This window comes from Nerophis ophidion, linkage group LG19 (assembly GCF_033978795.1).
Source record: "Nerophis ophidion isolate RoL-2023_Sa linkage group LG19, RoL_Noph_v1.0, whole genome shotgun sequence".
Classification (NCBI taxonomy): Eukaryota; Metazoa; Chordata; class Actinopteri; order Syngnathiformes; family Syngnathidae; genus Nerophis; species Nerophis ophidion.
Window position 1 is genome coordinate 48,319,762 of NC_084629.1, and position 20,529 is coordinate 48,340,290.

The window sequence follows — 20,529 nt, forward strand, 5'->3', positions numbered from 1 at the left end:
CCCCCCCCCTCCCGCCATCCCCCACGCAACACCGAAAGTGACAAGCGGTAGAAATTTGGATGGATGAATTGGATGTCTGTAATAACCGGGTAAAAAAGTTTCATTATCATTGTTGTTATTATTTTTTGTTAAGGGCTGGAATTAACCTTCAAATAATGTCAATAATATTAAAACTATTAATAGTATTATTTAAAAAATGTTTTGGGGTTGGGACAACAACAACAAAAAACTGTGTTTTCTCAGTTCCTGTATTATAATTTCCCTATCAAATTAAAAAAATCAATATTTTATATATATATATATTAAAAAATAATAATATCGTAGAGGATTGTGTGCAAAGGGAATATGTGTGTTGTGGAATATACTGGAATAAATGAATTAATCCAGAACCGTCTAAAATAGGCTCCACCCCCACCCCCTGCGACCCCGAAAGGGAAAAGCGGTAGGAAATGGATAGAAGTCTGTTATAACCGTCTAAAATTAGTTCATTATTATTGTTATTTTTTTGTGTGTGTTAAGGGCTGGAATTAAACTTTAAATAATATCAATAATATTAATACTATTATTTAAAAAAAATGTTTTGCGGGGAGACAACAACAACAACAACAACAAAAAGTGTATTTTTTTCAGTTCCTGTATTATGATTTCTCTATCAAATTTATTAATAAATATATATATATGTTTAAAAAATAATAATATTGTAGAGTATTGTGTATATGTTTTTTTTGTGTAGTATACTGGAATAAATGAATTCATCCTGGACAGTCTGAGCGGTAGGAAATGGATGGATGGGTGGAGGTCTGTAATAACCGGTTAAAATTGGTTCATTATTATTGTTATTATTTTTTGTTTTTGCGTTAAGGGCTGGGATTAACCTTCAAATAATGCCAATAATAATAATACTATTATTTAAAAAAATGTTTTTGGGGGACACAACAGCAACAAAAAAGTGTCTGTTTTTTCAGTTCCTGTATTCTGACTTCCCAGTAAAAATGAATAAATCAATGAAATAAAAGTGTTGACTAACATGGTCAGGGACTGCGAAAAAAGCGAGTTATCTGTTAAGCGAGGTGTCCTCCCGCGGGTCCGGCGACGGCACGGAAGTCTTGCTGAGCACCGCCGCCGAATAGGGCAAAAATCCACTCTCTCCCCGCTGTGCCGCAGCCGTGCAGGTGAAGTCGGCGCCGGCCGCCCTGGAGCCCAAAGAGCCCAAAGAGCCCAAAGAGCCCAAAGAGCCCGCCGCCTGGTTGCCGTGGCAACTGAGACACGAGCAAGGCCCGCCGGCGGAAGGCGCGCTGGACGCCGCCGACGCCGCCGCCGCAGCCGCCGCAGCCGCCGCCGACGCCGCCGCCACCGAGCTGTTGAGGCCCGCCGGCGACTGGTAGAGTCCCGGGTGGCGGAAGCTGCACAGCAGTTCCGGCCGCGAGTAAGGATGGGAGAGGGCGCGGAAGGTGTCGAGGGGCCGGATGGAGGAGGCGAAGGGCGAGGACGCGGCGCCGCTTGCAGCCGCCGCCGCCGCGGCCGCCGTCACGCCGACGTGCGGGTAATAGTGCAGCGGCATGTGCGAGTGGAAGGGGTAAGGCAGACTTCCGGTGGCGGCGGCGTGCGTCATCATGTAGGTGTAGAAGCTGGGGTCGGCCGGGTGGGGCCAGGACATGGCCAGTCGCTGCCGCTTGTCCTTCATGCGCCGGTTCTGGAACCAAACCTGCGCGCAAAACACAACATTGCCTCCGAATCATTACACAACAAAAACATCCGTCCTTCCATCCATTATTCCACCCTGGACAAGTCGCCACAAAAAAAATAAAATAAAAAAACATCCATCCATTTTTCTACCGCTTGTTCCCTTTGGGGTCACGCGGGGCGCTGGTGTCTATATCTCAGCTATAATCTGGCGGAAGGCGGCGTACACCATGGACAAGTCGCCCACTCATCACAGGGCTACAAAAAAAAAAAAAACATCCATCCATTTCTCCACCCTGGACAAGTCGCCACCTCATCGCAGGGCTACAAATAAAAAAAAGAAAAACATCCATCCTTTTCTACCGCTTTTTCCCTTTGGGGTCGCGGGAGGCGCTGCTGCCTATCTCAGCTACAGTCAGGCGGAAGGCGTTGTACGCCCTGGACAAGTCGCCACCTCATCCCAGGGCTACAAAAAAAAAAAAAAAAACATCCATCCATTTACTACCGCCTATTCCCTTTGGGGTGGCAGGGGGCGCTGCTGCCTATCTCAGCTACAATCGGGCGGAAGGCGGTGCACACCCTGGACAAGTCGCCACCTCATCACAGGGCTACAAAAAACAAACAAACAAACAAACAAAAAAAACATCCATCTACCTATCCATCCATTTTTCTACCGCTTATTCCCTTTGGGGACGCTGCTGCCTATCTCAGCTACAATCGGGCGGAAGGCGGTGTACACCCTGGACAAGTCGCCACCTCATCGCAGGGCTCCAAGAAACAAAAACAAAACAAAACAAAAAAAACAAAACATCCATCCATCCATCCATTTTCTACCGCTTATTTCCTTTGGGGTCGCGGGGGCGCTGGTGCCTATCTCAGCTGAAATAAGGCGGAAGGTGGCATACACCCTGGACAAGTCTCCACTCATCGCAGGGCTCCAAAAAACAAAAACAAAACAAAACAAAACAAAAAAAAAAACCAAACATCCATCCATCCATCCATTTTCTACCGTTTCCGCTTATTTCCTTTGGGGTCATGGGGGGCGCTGGTGCCTATCTCAGCTAAAATCAGGCGGAAGGTTGCATACACCCTGGACAAGTCGCTGTCATTGAAGGGCTCCAAAAAAACAAAAAACCTTCCATCCATTTTCTACAAAAAAAAAAAAAACCCAAAACATCCATCTATTTTCCTACCGCTTATTCCTTTTGGGGTGGCGGGGGGCTGCAAACAAATATATAAATCAAGTAAAAATAAAACTGACCTTGATGGTGGTCTCCGGCAGATTGAGAGCCGCGGCCAGTTCACATCTCCTCGGCCTCGACACGTAATTCTCCCGGTAAAACTCCTTCTCCAGCCTGCCGATCTGCTCCCGGGTGAAAGCGGTCCGGTACCTCCGGACTTGATCGGCGTTGTTGTTGTTGTTGTTGTTGTTGGACCCCCCCGTGGAGTTGCCGTTCATCCCGGACATGGAGCTCGAACTCGTGTTGGACGATGCAGAATTACTGTCTGAGAAGCCTGGCAATTATCGTCAGAAAAGTGTTAGGAACATTAAAAAAATAAAAATAAAAATGATAAAATAGAAAAAAATGTAAGATTTGAGAAAATGGAAAATCCTAAATAAATATATATTTTTTTAAAAGTGGGGTTTTAATGTATGTTTGTATGCAAATATGTGTAATATTGGTTTTATTATTTCATGGCACTTTACTGTATTTGTGTATGTATGTAAATATGTATGTGTGTATATATATTTTATTTATTTATTTATTATTATTTTATTTTTATTTTTAATTTTTATTTTTGTGTGTGTGTGTCCACTGACTGTTAAGATTAGTTTTATTGAAATGTGTCTTCTTGTTGTCTCCTCCCACTCTTGTTTGTGGTGTTTTGTGGACATTTGCATTGCACACGTGTCAATGTACACTCAAAGTGTTGAAAACATGGAAAATCCTAAATAAATCTTAAAAAAAAATAAAAAAGTGGGGTTTCATGTATGTTTGTTTATATTTTTTCATAACACTTTACTGTATTTGTGTATGTGGGGGTGTGTGTGCATATATATATGTGTGTGTGTGTGTGTTTTAAACATGGAAAATGATAAATAATTTTTAAAATAATAATAATAAAATGAAAGAGGGGTTCATGTATGTATGTTTATATATATATGTATATATATACATATTTTTTAATAAAATATAAACGTTTTTTTAATTATTTTTTATATGTAGTGTGTGTGTTGAAAAAATGGAAAATCCTAAATAAATCTTAAAAAATAAGGGTGTTCATTTAAGTTTGTATACATATTTGTACATCCTGTTTAATTTTTGCATAACACTTTACTGTATTTGTGTATGTGGTTGTGTGTGCACATATATACTTTTTTGTGTGTCCCTTCACTGACTGTTAACTTTAGTCGTATTGAAATTGTTACCCTTTTAAATCGTTTTTAATCATATTTGTATACTGTTTTTATATTGGTTGTATTGTGTGTTAATATTTTTGTGCAGCACTTTGGAATCAATTTTGTTATTTAAATGTTAAAATTGTGGACATTTGCATTGCCAACACTGTGTGTACGTGTTGAAGAAAACGGAAAATCCTAAATAAATCTTAAAATTAAAAACAATAAAAATAAGTGAGGGGGGTTGTGTTTGTTTGTATACATATATGTATATCCTTGTTTTTTTAAAAAGACTTTACTGTATTTGTGTATGTATGCATATATACACTTTTTTGTGTGTATTTCCACTGACTGTTAAGTTTATTCTAATTTAAATGTCTTCTTGTTGTCTCCTTCCTCCTTTTTGTGGTGTTTTGTGGACATTTGCCCTTTTAAGGTCACTATTATACACAAGTGCAATGACATTAAAAGTAACTCCAGCACCAGTGCGACAGTCTACAAAATATGCAAAACGTAGGAAGAAAAGAAAAAGGAAAAATAGTGCAAAATGATTTATGTTAAATGTGTTGTTTAGAGGAAATAAATATTATACATATATACAGAAGCATACAGATTGTGGGAAAGTAAAAATGCATTGCCAACATTTATTTTGAGAATCCTAAAAAATAAATCTAGATTTTTTTTTTAAAGTAAATAAAATAATAATTATAGTAAAAAAAAAACAATATTAATTTGGGTGAAACCCTACCTTTGTTTTCTTTGTGCTGGCTGGGCGAGCGATGTGTGGGGCAGCCCACCTCCACGTCGCTGTTGATGTCAGATTCCTGGGAAACTTCCGAGTAAAGGCTCATTTTCTTCCGGCTCTCCGATGAGGAAATGTCCGCCGAGGGGCTTCCGTCGTTGCCGTGATGCGAGCCGAACAGGCTGTCGATCTCAAACTTGCCCTTGGCCGGCATGTCACCGAGACTCCCGTGCAGGGACGCCGACGTTATCCTCGGGCTGAGCCGCCCGGCGTGCTGGGAGTTCTCCAGGGCCTCCAGCACGGAATTCCCGGCCGAGTCCGTCAGCCTCTTGGCGGCCACCGGACTGTGCAGACCCCTCTCCATCAGTATCATCTCCTTCCTCATCCTCTCCATCATCAGGCCGTGCGGGGATGCAGGGATGCGGGGAGGAGAGTGGTCCAGGGATGCAGGGATGCGGGGAGGAGAGTGGTCCAGGGATGCAGGGATGCGGGGAGGAGAGTGGTCCAGGGATGCAGGGATGCGGGGAGGAGAGTGGTCCAGGGGGCTGGAGGATGCTGCAGCTGAATCCGCATGCAAGTGTCTGTTTAAAAAAAAAGAATAAAAAAAAAGAAAGAAAAAGCGTGTGTAAAGGTTTTTATAAGCAAGAGCCAATAAATGGAAGCGGGATGGAAGGCGAGGAGCTCTCAAAAAGTGCCGTGCGTCCTCCCGCGCGGCCGCAATATGTCACTCATGTAAAAAAACACCAAAAAACCAGTGCTCTGCGCGGCTGGTGAAAAGGCGGCGCTGACGGCGGCTCCAATGATCATTTATTGTAACAGCTTTATAAGGCAAATAAATAGGAGAGGGCTGTCAGTTGATGATGGAGGCGGCCTTCGGTCAGACGAATAATATCCAGGAGGAGTGAGGAGGTGTTCGTCCCCGGCTTGTGTGCCTCGCACGGCTCCCCCGGCTTTGGCCCCCTCGGGTCAAATTGACAAGTCTGATTAATAAAATGAGCGCAACAGCATTTCCCTCTTCATTTAGGAATATTATTATGCTTTGATTCTCTATTGTTTCCCTCCCCTCCCAGCTATGTCGGCCCTCCCCCCGCCTCTGCAAACCTTTATTGCTCCCACCCCATTTTTTCATTTATTTATTTATATATTTTTTTGCTTGCAGAAAAAAAAAATAACAGTATTTTCTCCCTCCCCGTTTTAGATGAAGTCCCAATATGCGTGCACTGCAATTTTTTTTTTTTTTACATCATATAGCTGTAAAACTATTCCAATAGACATAGATGCACCTCCTTTTTCACAAACTGTTTATGTTTATTTGATGTTTCTGCTGAAATTGTCCCTTGCATTGTTTACACACTTGTCACATTTGAATGTCTCCCATGAAGTTAAACAACCTTGTAAGAATCTTGTTTCTCCAAGAGACTGTGAAGGCTTCAGCGGATTATTTTCCTAACGTCCTATGGCGCCTCCTGCCGGTTGCAGTGCGCCTTGCAGCCATTTCTGACCCAAATTTCTTTCCTTATCCTTTGAGGGCGTTTTCTGTTATTATTATTATTATACTGTAAAATGATTAAACAGAGCTGTCAAAAACAACACAATGACTCATGCAACATTATCACATTTATGGCTGCTGGTTGCAGGAGCTCCGCGCTCTTTTTTTGTGTTGTTGATGTTTCCAGAATCAGAATCATCCTTCCAGCCAGCCATCAGGTCGCGGGGGCAGCAGCCTAAGTATGAATTGATTAACGTGGACCCCGACTTAAACAAGTTGAAAAACTTATTGGGGTGTTACCATTTAGTGGTCAGTTGTACGGAATATGTACTGTACTGTGCAATCTACTAATAAAAGTATCAATCAATCAATCAAAAGGGAAACCCAGACTTGCCTCTCTCCAGCTACTTCGTCCAGCTCCTCCCAGTCAGGAGACACAGTCTTCCCGACGTGTCCTGGGTCTTCCCCGTGGCCTCCTACCGGTCGGACGTTCCCTAAACACCTCTCTGGCGGAGGCCAGCGGCTTTACTTTGAGATCCTCCCGGATGGCAGAGTGTAGAGAGGCGGCGCCGACGGGCCGACCACGCTGCAGCCCTGCCCAAGATGGAGGCAAGGAGGCAGAGAATACGGCGGAGCAGAGAGGCGGGGCGTGCTGGGAGCGACACCGCCGCAATCTAAATCAGGTGAGTGGCACACACACACCGGCACACAATTAATTCATGTCCTCCTGCTGCATAAAAGGGGAGAAGGAGGAGTGATCAAGGGTGAAGGCATTCGTGGACGACTTTCCCTGTCGCCGCTCGGGTTCCTTTGACCACCCAGGAAGGACATTGCTTTGCAGGTTTGACTTTTGTTTATTATTCAAAAACACAAGCTTTGTCTTTTGGTTGGATCACTTTTCAGCTGCTCCTCTCTTGCTCGCTCCCAGCACGCCACGGCTCTCCGCTCCGCCACATTCTGCAACTCCTTGCCGCCATTTTGGGCAGGGCTGCAGCGTGCCCTGCCCCGCCGTCGGTCCGTCGGCTCCGCCTCTCCACACAGAGCCTGTCACCCTATCTCTAAGGGAGAGACCTGGAAACCCATTTGGGCCGCTTGTACCCGTGATCTTGTCCTTTCAGTCATAACCAAAGCTCATGACCATAGGTGAGGATGGGAACGTAGATCGACCGGTAAATTGAGAGCTTTGCCTTCCGGCTCAGCTCCTTCTTCATCACAACGGCTCGATACAGCGTCCGCATTACTGAAGACGCAACCTGTCGACCTCCCCATCCACTCTTCCCCCACTCGTGAACAAGACTCCCAGGTACTTGAACTCCTCCACTTGGGGCAGGGTCTCCTCCCCAACCCGGAGATGGCACTCCACCCTTTTCCGAGCGAGAACCATTTACTCAGACTTGGAGGTGCTGATTCCCATCCCAGTCTCTTCACACTTGGCTGCAAATTGATCCAGTGAGAGCTGAAGATCCTGGCCGGATGAAGCCATCAGGACCACATCGTGTCCAAAATCCTGCAGCCACCAAACTGGATCCCCTCAACACCTTGACTGCGCCTAGAAATTCTGTCCATAAAAGTTATGAACAGAATGGGTGACAAAGGACAGCCTTGGCGGAGTCCAACCCTCACTGGAAACGTGTCCGACTTACTGCCGGCAATGCGGACCAAGTTCTGACACTGATCATACAGGAAGTGGACCGCCACAATCAGACAGTCCGATACCCCATACTCTCTGAGCACTCCCCACAGGACTTCCCGAGGGACACGGTCAAATGCCTTTTCCAAGTCCACAAAAGACATGTAGACTGGTTGGGCAAACTCCCATGCACCCTCAAGAACCCTGCCCAGAGTATAGAGCTGGTCCACAGGACAAAAACCACACTGTTCCTCCAGAATCCGAGGTTCGACTATCCTCTCCAGTACACCTGAATAGACCTTACTGGGAAGGCTGAGGAGTGTGATCCCACGATAGTTGGAACACACCCTCCGGTTCCCCTCCTTAAAGAGAGGAAGCACCAACCCGGTCTGCCAATCCAGAAGTACCGCCCCCCATGTCCATGCAATGTTGCAGATGAATCAGAATCAGAAATACTTTATTTAGACAAACGTTTCAGGCAGACAGAACAGGATCAAACATTACAGGGAGACAGAACAGGATCGCTGACGGGTCTACCAACTTACGGCGCCCCTTACCAAAAAGGTGATTGTGACAGTCGCTCGCTGTCGTCGTGCGGGTTCAATGGACCACCCAGGAACGACATGATTTGAGCAGGTTTGACTTCTTTATTTTTGAATAAAGCTTGGTTGCAGGTCGGATTGCTTTTCAGCTCCTTCCTCCACTGCTCGTTCCCAGTCTGCTTTTCAGCCGCCATTGTCGTCGTTCTCGTCTTGCGCTCTGTGTTGCTATCGCTTCTCATGCGCTGTGGACTCTCCTCCTTCCTCCTCGATCTCTCCTCCTTCTCCCCTTTTATACAGTGTCAGGAGAAATATTAATTGTTTCCCAGTGTGTGAGCCATGCACCTGAATTCGATTGCGGCGGCGTCGCTCCCCGCACGCCCCTCCTCTCCGATTCGCCACATTCTCCACCTCCTTGCCGCCATCTTGGGCCCGTCGGCTGCACCTCTCCACAGTGATAAACAGGTAACAGGGATGAGAAAATAAAAAAAAATCAGTCTAAGCTTGGGCCCCTGGAGAGGGAGTCCAGACTGAGGCTGAGGAAGAGAAAAAAACCTCATAGCAATAGCACGCATAAGCATGTGTGTAAGAGGGAAACATCAAGGACAGTAAAGACATTAAAAGAGCAGAGCTGATGCAACCAGCCATTTCTACATACAGCCCATCCCATCCATTTTCTACCGCTTATTCCCTTTTTGGGGTCGCGGGGGGCGCTGGCGCCTATCTCAGCTACAATCGGGCGGAAGGCGGGGTACACCCTGGACAAGTCGCCACCTTATCACAGGGCCAACACAGATAGACAGACAACATTCACACACTAGGGACCATTTAGTGTTGCCAATCAACCTATCCCCAGGTGCATGTCTTTGGAAGTGGGAGGGAACCCACGCAGTCACGGGGAGAACATGCAAACTCCACACAGAAAGATCCCGAGCCGGTATTTGAACCCAGGACTGCAGGACCTTCGTATTGTGAGGCAGACGCACTAACCCCTCTGCCACCGTGAAGCCTCTACATACAGCTACAAATAAAATAAATACATAAACAAATAAAACTGTGGTGGCCTCTGCAGTTTTCCACGGCATTGTGGAGCAGGGACAGGGACAGGAGCAGACCCAACAAAGCAACCAAGAGAGCCGACCGATTTCATTGGTTTTTTTGGCCTTTTGGTTTAGGGCCCTCTGGGACTGCACTTTGCAAACAAAGTGTAGCACTTTCTTGACTTCTGTGGTGGTTTTTTTAAGGGACCAAATGTCTCTTTGGGACAGAGGACCCTATTGTATTTCTAAGGTTGTATTATTATTATACCACCGCCTTTTTGAGCTGTAATTTGACCCCTTAACATGCTTCAAAACTCACCATATTTTACACACACATCAGGACTGGCGGAAATTGCCATCTAATCAAAAAACCAAAAGCCAAAACTCAAAATTGCGCTCTAGGAAAAAAATACAGACAAAACTTCTTGTAATTTCCGTTAGGAATGTCGTAGGGACATGAAACAAAAACCTCTATGTAGGTCTGACTTAGATATAGATTTCATACACTGACTTTTTTCAGCAAAAATCAACAGGAAGTTGGCAAAAACCCCTTCAAAACAAAAGTTTCCTAAAAAAAGGTAATTTTTGCCTCTTTGAGCTGTAATTTGACCCCTTAAAATGCTTCAAAACTCACCAAACTGCACACACACATCAGGACTGGTGAAAATTGTGATCTAATAAAAAAAATAAAAAAAATAAAAACTCAAAATTGCGCTCCAGCGCCCCCTAGGAATAAAACACTGACAAAACTGCTCTTGGGAAGAAAACACAAGACAAAACGCATGTAACTTCCGATAGGAATGTTGTAGAGACATGAAACAACAACCTCCATGTAGGTCTCACTTAGACCAACATTTCATTCATTAAAACCCTTCAGCAAAAATCATCAGGAAGTTGGCAATTACCCCTTCAAAACAAATTTTTTGTAAAAACCCGTCACTTTTTTTCAAACATTATCTCCTCTGAGCGTGTTTGTTGTGTCGGCTTCAAACTCGCACAGGAAAGAGATCGAACCCTTCTCATTTAAAAGTTGCGCAAAGAGTTTTTCTAACTGCTTCGGTTTTGATTTTACGAGCCTTTAAAAAACTGCTGTGCTGCTGCCGTCTCAAGATGGCCGCTTAAAAGCAGGAAGCACCAGCGTGACCACACAATGCAGAGAAGGTAGGTACTGTGCAGGTAAAGATATGTTGACTGGGGGAAAGAAGGAGGCACCAGTTTGACTCCAGGATGCAGTGAAGGTAGGTAATGTGCAGGTAAAGATATGTTGACTGGGGGAAAGAAGGAGGCACCAGTTTGACTCCAGGATGCAGTGAAGGTAGGTAATGTGCAGGTAAAGATATGTTGACTGGGGGAAAGAAGGAGGCACCAGTTTGACTCCAGGATACAGAGAAGGTAGGTAATGTGCAGGTAAAGATATGTTGTCTGGGTGAAAGAAGGAGTCACTCAGGAAAGGGGAACAGTTCGCCTACGGCATGGGTGTCAAACTCTGGCCCGCCGTGTAATTTAATTTGGCCCTTGAGACAATATCAATTTAGCATTAGAGCTGGCCCGCCGGTGTTATACAGCGTTGGTGCCGCTGTAACACCACATTCACCGCTAATACTCATACTTGCCAACCCTCCTCATTTTCCCGGTAGACTCCCGAAGTTCAGTGCCCCTCCTGAAAATCTCCCGAGGCAACCATTCTCACGAATTTCTACCGATTTCCACCTGGACAACTATATTGGGGGCGTGCATTTAAGGCCCTGCCTTTAGCGTTCTCTACAACCTGTCCTCACGTCCACTTTTCCTCCACACTAACAGCGTGTCACATAATATTTGTGGCTCTTACACACACACACACACACACACACACACACACACACACACACACACACACACACACACACACACACACACACACACACACACACACACACACACACACACACACACACACACACACACACACACACACACACACACACACGCACAAGTGAATGCAAGCCATACTTGGTCCACAGCCATACAGGTCACACTGAGGGTGGCCATATAAACAACTTTAGCACTGTTACAAATATGCGCCACACTGTGGACCCACACCAAACAAGAATGACAAACACATTTCGGGTGAACATCCTCACCGTAACACAACAGAACAAATACCCAGAACCCCTTGCAGCACTAACTCTTCCGGGAAACTTCCAGCAAACTGACCAACAATTAATGCTTTATTCATGCATTTTCTACTTCAAGGCTTGAATGTTTGGTTCATTCATTATTGTTATTTTATTTTCAAATGTATTATTAGCCTGTGGAATTTTTTTTATATTTACCTCAGAAGATTGCAAATAGAAAAAAAGGCATAAAATGTTTATTTAAATTTTATTGGATATGCCATTGATATTTTTTTAATTATTACTATTATTATTATTTGAAACTGGATTTTGCATGTCACTAAAGTTATATAAGCCTTGCTTGTTCAATATTTCATGCACAACTTGTTTGGGTCGCTATTAAAAGGTTCATTTGTTCAACACTTGGCCCGCAGCTTTGTTCACTTTAAAATGTTGTCCCACTTTGTATTTGAGGTTGACACACCTGTTCTACGGCAAAACAAGAGGAAGAGAAGAAGGTCTAGAGCAGGTGTCAGCATTGCAAGATTCATAAATGTGATGTGGACATAAATACTCTGGTGGCTCACCATAAGGCAGGGGTGTCCAAACTTTTTCCACTGAGGGCCGCACACTGAAAAATCAAAGCAAGGGGGGCCATTTTCATCATTTTTATTTTAAAAACCAATGCAATATTTGTATGAAAAAATATACATTTAGGTCTTCACTTGGTTATGATCCTGGGGACCCCAAAGGGTTTTGGTCAAAAAAAATATTAAAAATGTGACATTATTCAGTAGTATTATTTTCATTATTATTCAAGTTTTAAATTTCTAGACCAGGGGTCACCAACGTGGTCGCCCGTAAGGACCAGATGAGTCGCCCGCTGGCCTGTTCTAAAAATAGCTCAAATAGCAGCACTTACCAGTGAGCTGCCTCTATTTTTAAAATTGTATTTATTCATTTTTAATTCTAAGAGAGACAAAACTCAAATAGAATTTGAAAATACAAGAAAATGTTTTAAAGACTTGGTCTTCACTTGTTTAAATAAATTCATTTATTTTTGTTTACTTTACTTCTTATAACTTTCAGAAAGACAATTTTTGAGAAAAAAAACAACCTTAAAAATGATTTTAGGATTTTTAAACACATATACCTTTTTACCTTTTAAATTCCTTCCTCTTCTTTCCTGACAATTTAAATCAATGTTCAAGTATTTTTATATTATTGTAAAGAATGATAAATACATTTTAATTTAATTCCCTATTTTAGCTTCTGTTTTTTCAACGAAGAATATTTGAGAAATATTTCTTCAAACTTATTATGATTAAAATTCAAAAAAGTTATTCTGGCAAATCTAGAAAATCTGTAGAATCAAATTTAAATCTTATTTCAAAGTCTTTTGAATTTCTTTTAACATTTTTGTTCTGGGAAATCTAGAAGAAATAATGATTTGTCTTTGTTAGAAATATAGCTTGGTCCAATTTGTTATATATTCTAACAAAGTGCAGATTGGATTTTAACCTATTTAAAACATGTCATCAAAGTTCTAAAATTAATCTTAATTAAAAAAAATGACTAATGATGTTCCATAAATTATTATTTTTTATTTTTTTCAAAAGGATTCGAATTAGTTAGTTTTTCTCTTCATTTTTTTCGGTTGAATTTAGAATTTTAAAGAGTTGTAATTGAAGATAAACTATATTTCAAAATTTCATTTTAATTTTTTTCGTGTTTTCTCCTCTTTTAAACCGTTCAATTAAGTGTTTTTTCATCATTTATTCTCTACAAAAAACCTTCCGTAAAAGGAAAAAAAATGTATGATGGAATGACAGACAGAAATACCCATTTTTTTATATTTTTATTTTTATTTATTAAAGGTAAATTGAGCAAATTGGCTATTTCTGGCAATTTATGTAAGTGTGTATCAAACTGGGAGCCCTTGGCATGAATCAGTACCCAAGAAGTAGCTCTTGCTTTCAAAAAGGTTGCTGACCCCTGCTCTAGAACCAGCTGGAGAAGAACCACAGAGCAGGAGATGAAAGCGCAAGGGTTGTCGTGGCAACAACTGGAGCCGAAGGGGAAGGAGGAGTTTCATCAATGGCCTACGTTCCTTAGGGAATTTAAAGGACTAAGTAAGTACGCAATGACTTTATATCACATATTAGTTTCATATTTGGAGTTGAATTCCTGACATGAATAGACTCTTGGGGGTGTCTATTGTAGCGTCCCGGAAGAGACAGTGCTGCAAGGGTATCTGGGTGTTTGTTATGTTGAGTTTATGTTGTGTTACAGTGCGGATGTTCTCCCGAAATGTGTTTGTCATTCTTGTTTGGTGTGAGTTCACAGTGTGGCGCATAGTTGTAATAGTGTTAAAGTTGTTTATACGGCCACCCTCAGTGTGACCTGTACGGCTGTTGACCAAGTATGCCTTGCATTCACTTGTGTGTGTGACAAGCCGTAGATATTATGTGATTGGGCCGGCAAGCAAAGGCAGTGCCTTTAATATTGTTGTCTGGGTGGAAATCGGGAGAAATTCCGGAGAATGGTTGCCCCGGAAGATTTTCCGGAGGGGTACTGAAATTTGGGAGTCTACCGGGAAAATCTGGAAGGTTGGTAAGTATGACTGGGAGACGCAACTGCTCTGTATTTCTCCCTAAGTCCGTGTACCACCCCGTACAGCCACGTTTTAAAAAGTGTGAAATTTTACTTTTTGAAACCAATACCGATAATTCCCGATACTACATTTTAAACTAATATCGGCAGTCCGATATTATCGGACAACACTAATTTTGGTCGTCTGCTCTTCACAGTTACTCTCTTAATCAAAAGATCTTGATTCGGCCACTTGACAACTTGAACTTCTTCCTAAAGCCACTTCTTTGTTGACTCTATGATCCATGTTCTGTGTCAATTGCCATGCTGGAGGACACCATCTTCAGTGATCTGGGTCAGGCAAAGAGGTTCTCATTCAAGAGTATACACAGTCAAAAACAACCCTTAGTGGAGAAATTGTTACGTGTACAGGAGAAAGAAGACGGAGCAGACAGCTCTGGTTATTTTTAGTCGATATTTACACAAGTATGGAGTGTGAAACTAATCCAAATGTGTATGTGTGCGACTATGTGTGGAGATTCACAGAAGGGGTGTTACCCGGAAGTGTTGAGCGAGGTGCGGAAGTCCAAGGCAAGCTAGGAGATCTGAGAGACAGGCAGGAAGTCAGGGGCAATAGCGAGGCGTCAAAGTCCGCGTCCAGGCGGTAGGTCGAGATCCAAGATGCAGCCAGGGAAGCAGATGGGAAACAGGGAGACAAGACATACAGCTTGTGACGTGGGAACGAAGGTAGGCTGCAGGGAGGGGACAAGAAGGAACACAAGACAAGTGAACACTGAGGGGAAGAAACACAGAGAGCAGAAGAGTGCATACACCTTGCTAGGTTCGACTTTTCTCTCTGGCACTCATGGAGGGCGGACACTCCCCTTTCCTCTCCTGCTTGCTTCTTTGTCTGGTCTTAACTTTTTTTGTTGCCTCTTTTTGCACTGCACTCCAAAACTAAACATTGGAACTATTTCACTGGCCCCAAGGAAATTGACAAGATCTTTGGTTTGGGGGAACCTGCTTGTTGTGATGGAGCGCTTGTTGCTGGACACACCACGGACTCTTGGGAGAAGAAGGAGGGCCGCGTGCCTGGCCCACCCTTTTCAGTCGAGGACGTGAAGATATCCACCTATTCGGAATGATGACAACAGGACATCTGCTGATTGGAGTAAGAGTTGCTCTGGTTTGTCCATAAATTGGAAGTTGCTGGCAGTCTTCAAAGTACCCCAAAGCTGCCACAAATGATTGGAGGATGCGGGAAGAACTGTGGACACTTGTGATTTGGATCACATTGGACTGGTTGCCCTGCAGGATGAATTTGAGAACCAGTCAAAGACAAATTTTATTTTCATTCCCATACAAAATATTCTAACTTGGATTGTTTCCCTGGCTTGGAGACTCTCCTGAAGGACAGTGCGGCAAAGACACAACACAATCCCTTCTTGTCTCTCATGGACACATTAGTTAAGTCAACACTTTGTGAGTCGTCATTAACACCAAACTTTCAATTCAAACTAAGCAAGGTAACACGTTTTCAGGGTTTATATAGCTCCACACTCTACAGAGTTAAAACAACATTTACAATATGATTCTGTTCTTAACACTACTGTAGAGTTGATTCTTTAATCCTATATTTAACATGCTGTACATTGAACATAATGTTGTATTACAATAAAATGATACACACAAATAATACTAAAATTAATATTTAATTTCAAATAACATTTATTTTGGTTTGTCCCCTGTATTTAGTAAAAAAAAAAAAAAAGAGGAGAAAACACGAAAAAAAAGAAAATGTAATTTTGAAACATAGTTTATCTTCAATTACAACTCTTTAAAATTCAAAATTCAACTGAAAAAAAAAGAAGAGACGAACTACCTCATTTGAATCTTTTGAAAAAAAAAAAAAAATAATTTATGGAACATCATTAGTCATTTTTCCTGATTAAGATGAATTTTAGAATTTTGATGACATGTTTTAAATAGGTTAAAATCCAATCTGCACTTTGTTATAATTTATAACAAATTGGACCAAGCTATATTTCTAACAAAGACAAATCATTATTTCTTCTAGATTTTTCCAAACAAAAATTTTAAAAGAAATTTACAAGACTTTTAAATAATATTTAAATTTGATTCTACAGATTTTGAAGATTTGCCAGAATCATTTTTTTTTATTTTTAATCATAAAAAACTTGAAGAAATATTTCACAAATATTCTTATTGAAGAACAAAAACAAAAATTAAGTATTAAATTAGAATTGATTTATTATTCTTTACAATAAAAAATACATTTACTTGAACATTGTCAGGAAAGAAGAGGAAGGGATTTAAAAGGTAAAAAGGTATATGTGATTAAAAATCCTAAAATCATTATTAAGGTTGTATTTTTTCTCTAAAAATGTCTTTCTGAAAGTTATAAGAAGCAAAGTAAAAAAAATAAATGAATTTATCTAAACAAGTGAAGACCAAGTCTTTCAAATATTTTCTTGGATTTTCAAATTCTATTTGAGTTTTGTCTCTCTTAGAATTAAAAATGTCGAGCAAAGCGAGACCAGCTTGCTAGTAAATAAATACAATTTTAAAAAAATAGAGGCAGCTCACTGGTAAGTGCTGCTATTTGAGCTATTTTTAGAACAGGCCAGCGGGCGACTCATCTGGTCCTTACGGGCGACCTGGTGCCCGCGTTGGTGACCCCTGGTCTGGAGATTTAAAAACTTGAATAATAATGAAAATAATACTACTGAATAATGTCAGATTTAGTGGAATAAGTTTGGACACCCCTGCCTTAAGAATATTTATGTCAACATCACATTTCTGAATCTTGCAACCAGATGTGTTGTCTGCAATTGAGTTGACTTGAGGATCCTCTTTAGTGTAACTTTTGTGGACTTACTGCCATCTAGCGGTGATGAGAGGAGCTTCAGCCCGGGATGACGTCACTTCCTGCAGGCGGCTGACATTGGGGCCAATAAAGTTCTTCGTGAAGTGTTTCAAGTCCTTTACGTGAAAGTAGTTCAAAACACTCAAGCTGCACTTTCTCTTTGATTGACAGCTGCTCAGTTGCTTGCCATGCAAAACACACAAGCGGCACTTTCTCTTTGATTGACAGATGCTCAGCTGCTCAGCTGCTTGCCATGCATTATTCTGGAAGTGACTTTTCTTTGTGATTATGTCTTGTAGAATCCCGCCTGCAGGCCAAAAAGAACATTGCAATATGACAATTAAACCTTTCTTTCTCCTCGCTTTGTCTAAAGTCAACTTTATCAAGATTAGATAAAACAACACAAACTGCAGGAGATTATTGGATTTATTTTTTATTTTTCATCATGCTCTTATTATTGCTGGCTCACATGCGCATGCGTGTCTATGGGAACCTTGACTAAGACCGCCATCTTGTGGCCTTTCATTGTAAATGCAGCCATAAACAACACACGGGCCAACAATCTTTAAATGCTGATTGTGGACAAGCGGTAGGAAATGGATGGATGGCTGTTTAGGAACAAATGGTCACTAGAACTCTATTTCTGTTTGTTATTATTGTGTATATATATATATATATATATTTATATATATATATATATATATATATATATATATATATATATATATATATATATATATATATATATATATGTGTATATGTGTATATGTGTATATATATATGTGTGTGTGTGTGTGTATATGTATGTATATGTACAGTATATATATACATATGTATATATATATATATATATATATATATATATATATATATATACATATATACATATTATATGACTGTATGTAAGTGTGTGTGTGTGTGCATGTGTGTGTGTCTAATTATAAATATATACATATATAGATGGATAGATAGATAGATAGATAGATAGATAGATAGATAGATAGATAGATAGATATAGGTTTGTATGTATATATGTGTATATATATAGATATGTATATATATATCTATATATACATATAGATATATATAGATGATATGTATATATATAGATAATGTCTGTATACATATATGTATATGTATATGTATATCTATATCTATATATACTGTATATATCTATCCATCCATCCATCCATTTTCTACCGCTTATTCCCTTGTGGGGTCGCGGGGGGCGCTGGCGCCTATCTCAGCTACAATCGGGCGGAATGCAGGGTACACCCTGGACAAGTCGCCACCTCATCGCAGGGCCAACACAGATAGACAGACAACATTCACATTCACACACTAGGGCCAATTTAGTGTTGCCAATCAACCTATCTATATATATGTATATATATGTATATATATATATATATACATACATATCTATTAGATATGTATGTATATATATATACATATATTTATATATTAATTTATATATATGTGGATATATATTTATAGATTTGAATATAAGTGTGTGTGTATGTATATATATATATATATATATAGATGTATATATAGATTATATATAGTACCTCTTGAAGCTAATGTAGAGAATGCCAAGAGTGTGCAAAGCAGTAATCAGAGCAAAGGGTGGCTATTTTGAAGAAAGTAGAATAAACATACAACATGTTTTCAGTTATTTCACCTTTTTTTTGTTATACTTAAGTACATAACTCCACATTCATAGTTTTGATGTGACAATCTACAATTTAAATAGTCATGGAAATAACATTTACCAACCCAGAAAATATCCTGGTGCCTATCTCAACTACAATCGTGTGGAAGGCAGTGTACACCCTGGACAAGTCGCCATCTCATCGCAGACTTAAGAAATAAAAATATATATTTCAAAGTGCTTTTAAAGAAGAAGTCCCCTTCACTCTACATAACAACATACACCTGCTACACCTTTAATGCTGGCTCATTTGATGTTATTTATTCTATTTTTTTTTGCCCAATACACGTTGTGTCATTATGCCGCTTTCCTCTTGATTGGCTCTTAAATGTTCTGGATTAGCAGCACTTTGAAAGAATCCTACTTTAGAGGACACTAAAGTCCTTTAATACGCACTTCTTCTGCACGTAAAGCAGCCTGATGACAGCGGGAATAGACATGAGTTGTGGTGGCAGCATTCACAACTTTCACTTTCATTACAATAAAGTGCTGACGGCTCCAATTTGTAATCGAGCTTTAGTTACAACATGCAGGGAAAATCATGTATTTTGCATTTTGAGTCACTCTAACTGATCATTTAGGGGTCATTTTGTCCTTTTTAGTCCAATAACAATGAATAGGCTACATTTCTCCTATACTTTTTTAAAATAAATAAAACATTTTTGCTGCATAATGACACACATTGGACTAAAATTAGCAGCAACTAACATTTTGTGTATTTAGGAGACAATTAGTAATTGAGGTTTAGTTACAACATGCAAGGAAAATAATGTATTTTGTATTTTAAGCTAACTGATCATTTAGGGGTCGTTTTGTCCTTTTTAGTCGAATAACAATGAATAGGCTAAATATTCTCCTATACTTTTTCAAAAAATAAAAAAATAAAAATGACTGCATAATGACAAAAAATGGACTAAAATAGCAGCAACTAACATTTTGTGTATTTAGGAGACAATTAGTAATTGAGGTTTAGTTACAACATGCAAGGAAAAAATGTATTTTGCATTTTGAGTCACTAACTGATCATTTAGGGGTCATTTTGTCCTTTTTAGTCAAATAACAATAAATAGGCTAAATATTCTCCTATACTTTTGAAATAAATATCTATTTTTTGCAGCATAAAGACAAAAAAAAGGGACTAAAATTGGCAGCAACTAACATTTTGTGTATTTAGAAGACCGTTTGTGATTTAGGTTTAGTTACAACATGCAAGGAAAATCATGTATTTTGTATTTTGAGTCACTCTAACTGATCATTTAGGGGTCATTTTGTCCTTTTTAGTCAAATAACAATAAATGCGCTAAATTCCTCCAATACTCTTTATGAATAAATAAAACATTTTTGCTGCATAATGAGAAAAAATGGACTACATTTAGCAGCAACTAACATTTTGTGTATTTAGGAGACAATTTGTAATTGAGATTTAGTTACAACATGCAAGGAAAATAATGTATTTTGCATTTTGAGTGACTCTAACTGATCATTTAGGGGTCCTTTTGTCCTTTTTAGTCGAATAACAACGAATGGGCTAAATATATCCTATACTTTTTTTTAAATAAATCCCTATTTTTTTTTGCAGCATCATGAAAAAAAAAGGACTACAATTAGCAGCAACTAACATTGTGTTTATTTAGGAGACAATTTGTAATTGAGGTTTAGTTACAACATGCAAGGAAAATAATGTATTTTGTATTTTGAGTGACTCTAACTGATCAT

The 20,529-nt window shown here is 40.3% G+C and overlaps 1 protein-coding gene across 1 annotated transcript; it reads right to left on the reverse strand.

Moving 5' to 3' along the window:
* Positions 1 to 661: 661 nt before the first annotated feature.
* evx2 (even-skipped homeobox 2) lies at positions 662 to 5,223 on the reverse strand. The gene is made up of 4 exons (XM_061878884.1): positions 4,828 to 5,223; position 4,115; positions 2,945 to 3,198; positions 662 to 1,705 (listed from the first exon to the last, which is right to left on the reverse strand). The coding sequence occupies exons 1-4, from the start codon at positions 5,221 to 5,223 to the stop codon at positions 1,055 to 1,057; spliced, it is 1,302 nt and encodes a 433-aa protein (XP_061734868.1). The 3' UTR covers positions 662 to 1,054.
* Between the last annotated feature and the right edge of the window lie 15,306 nt (positions 5,224 to 20,529).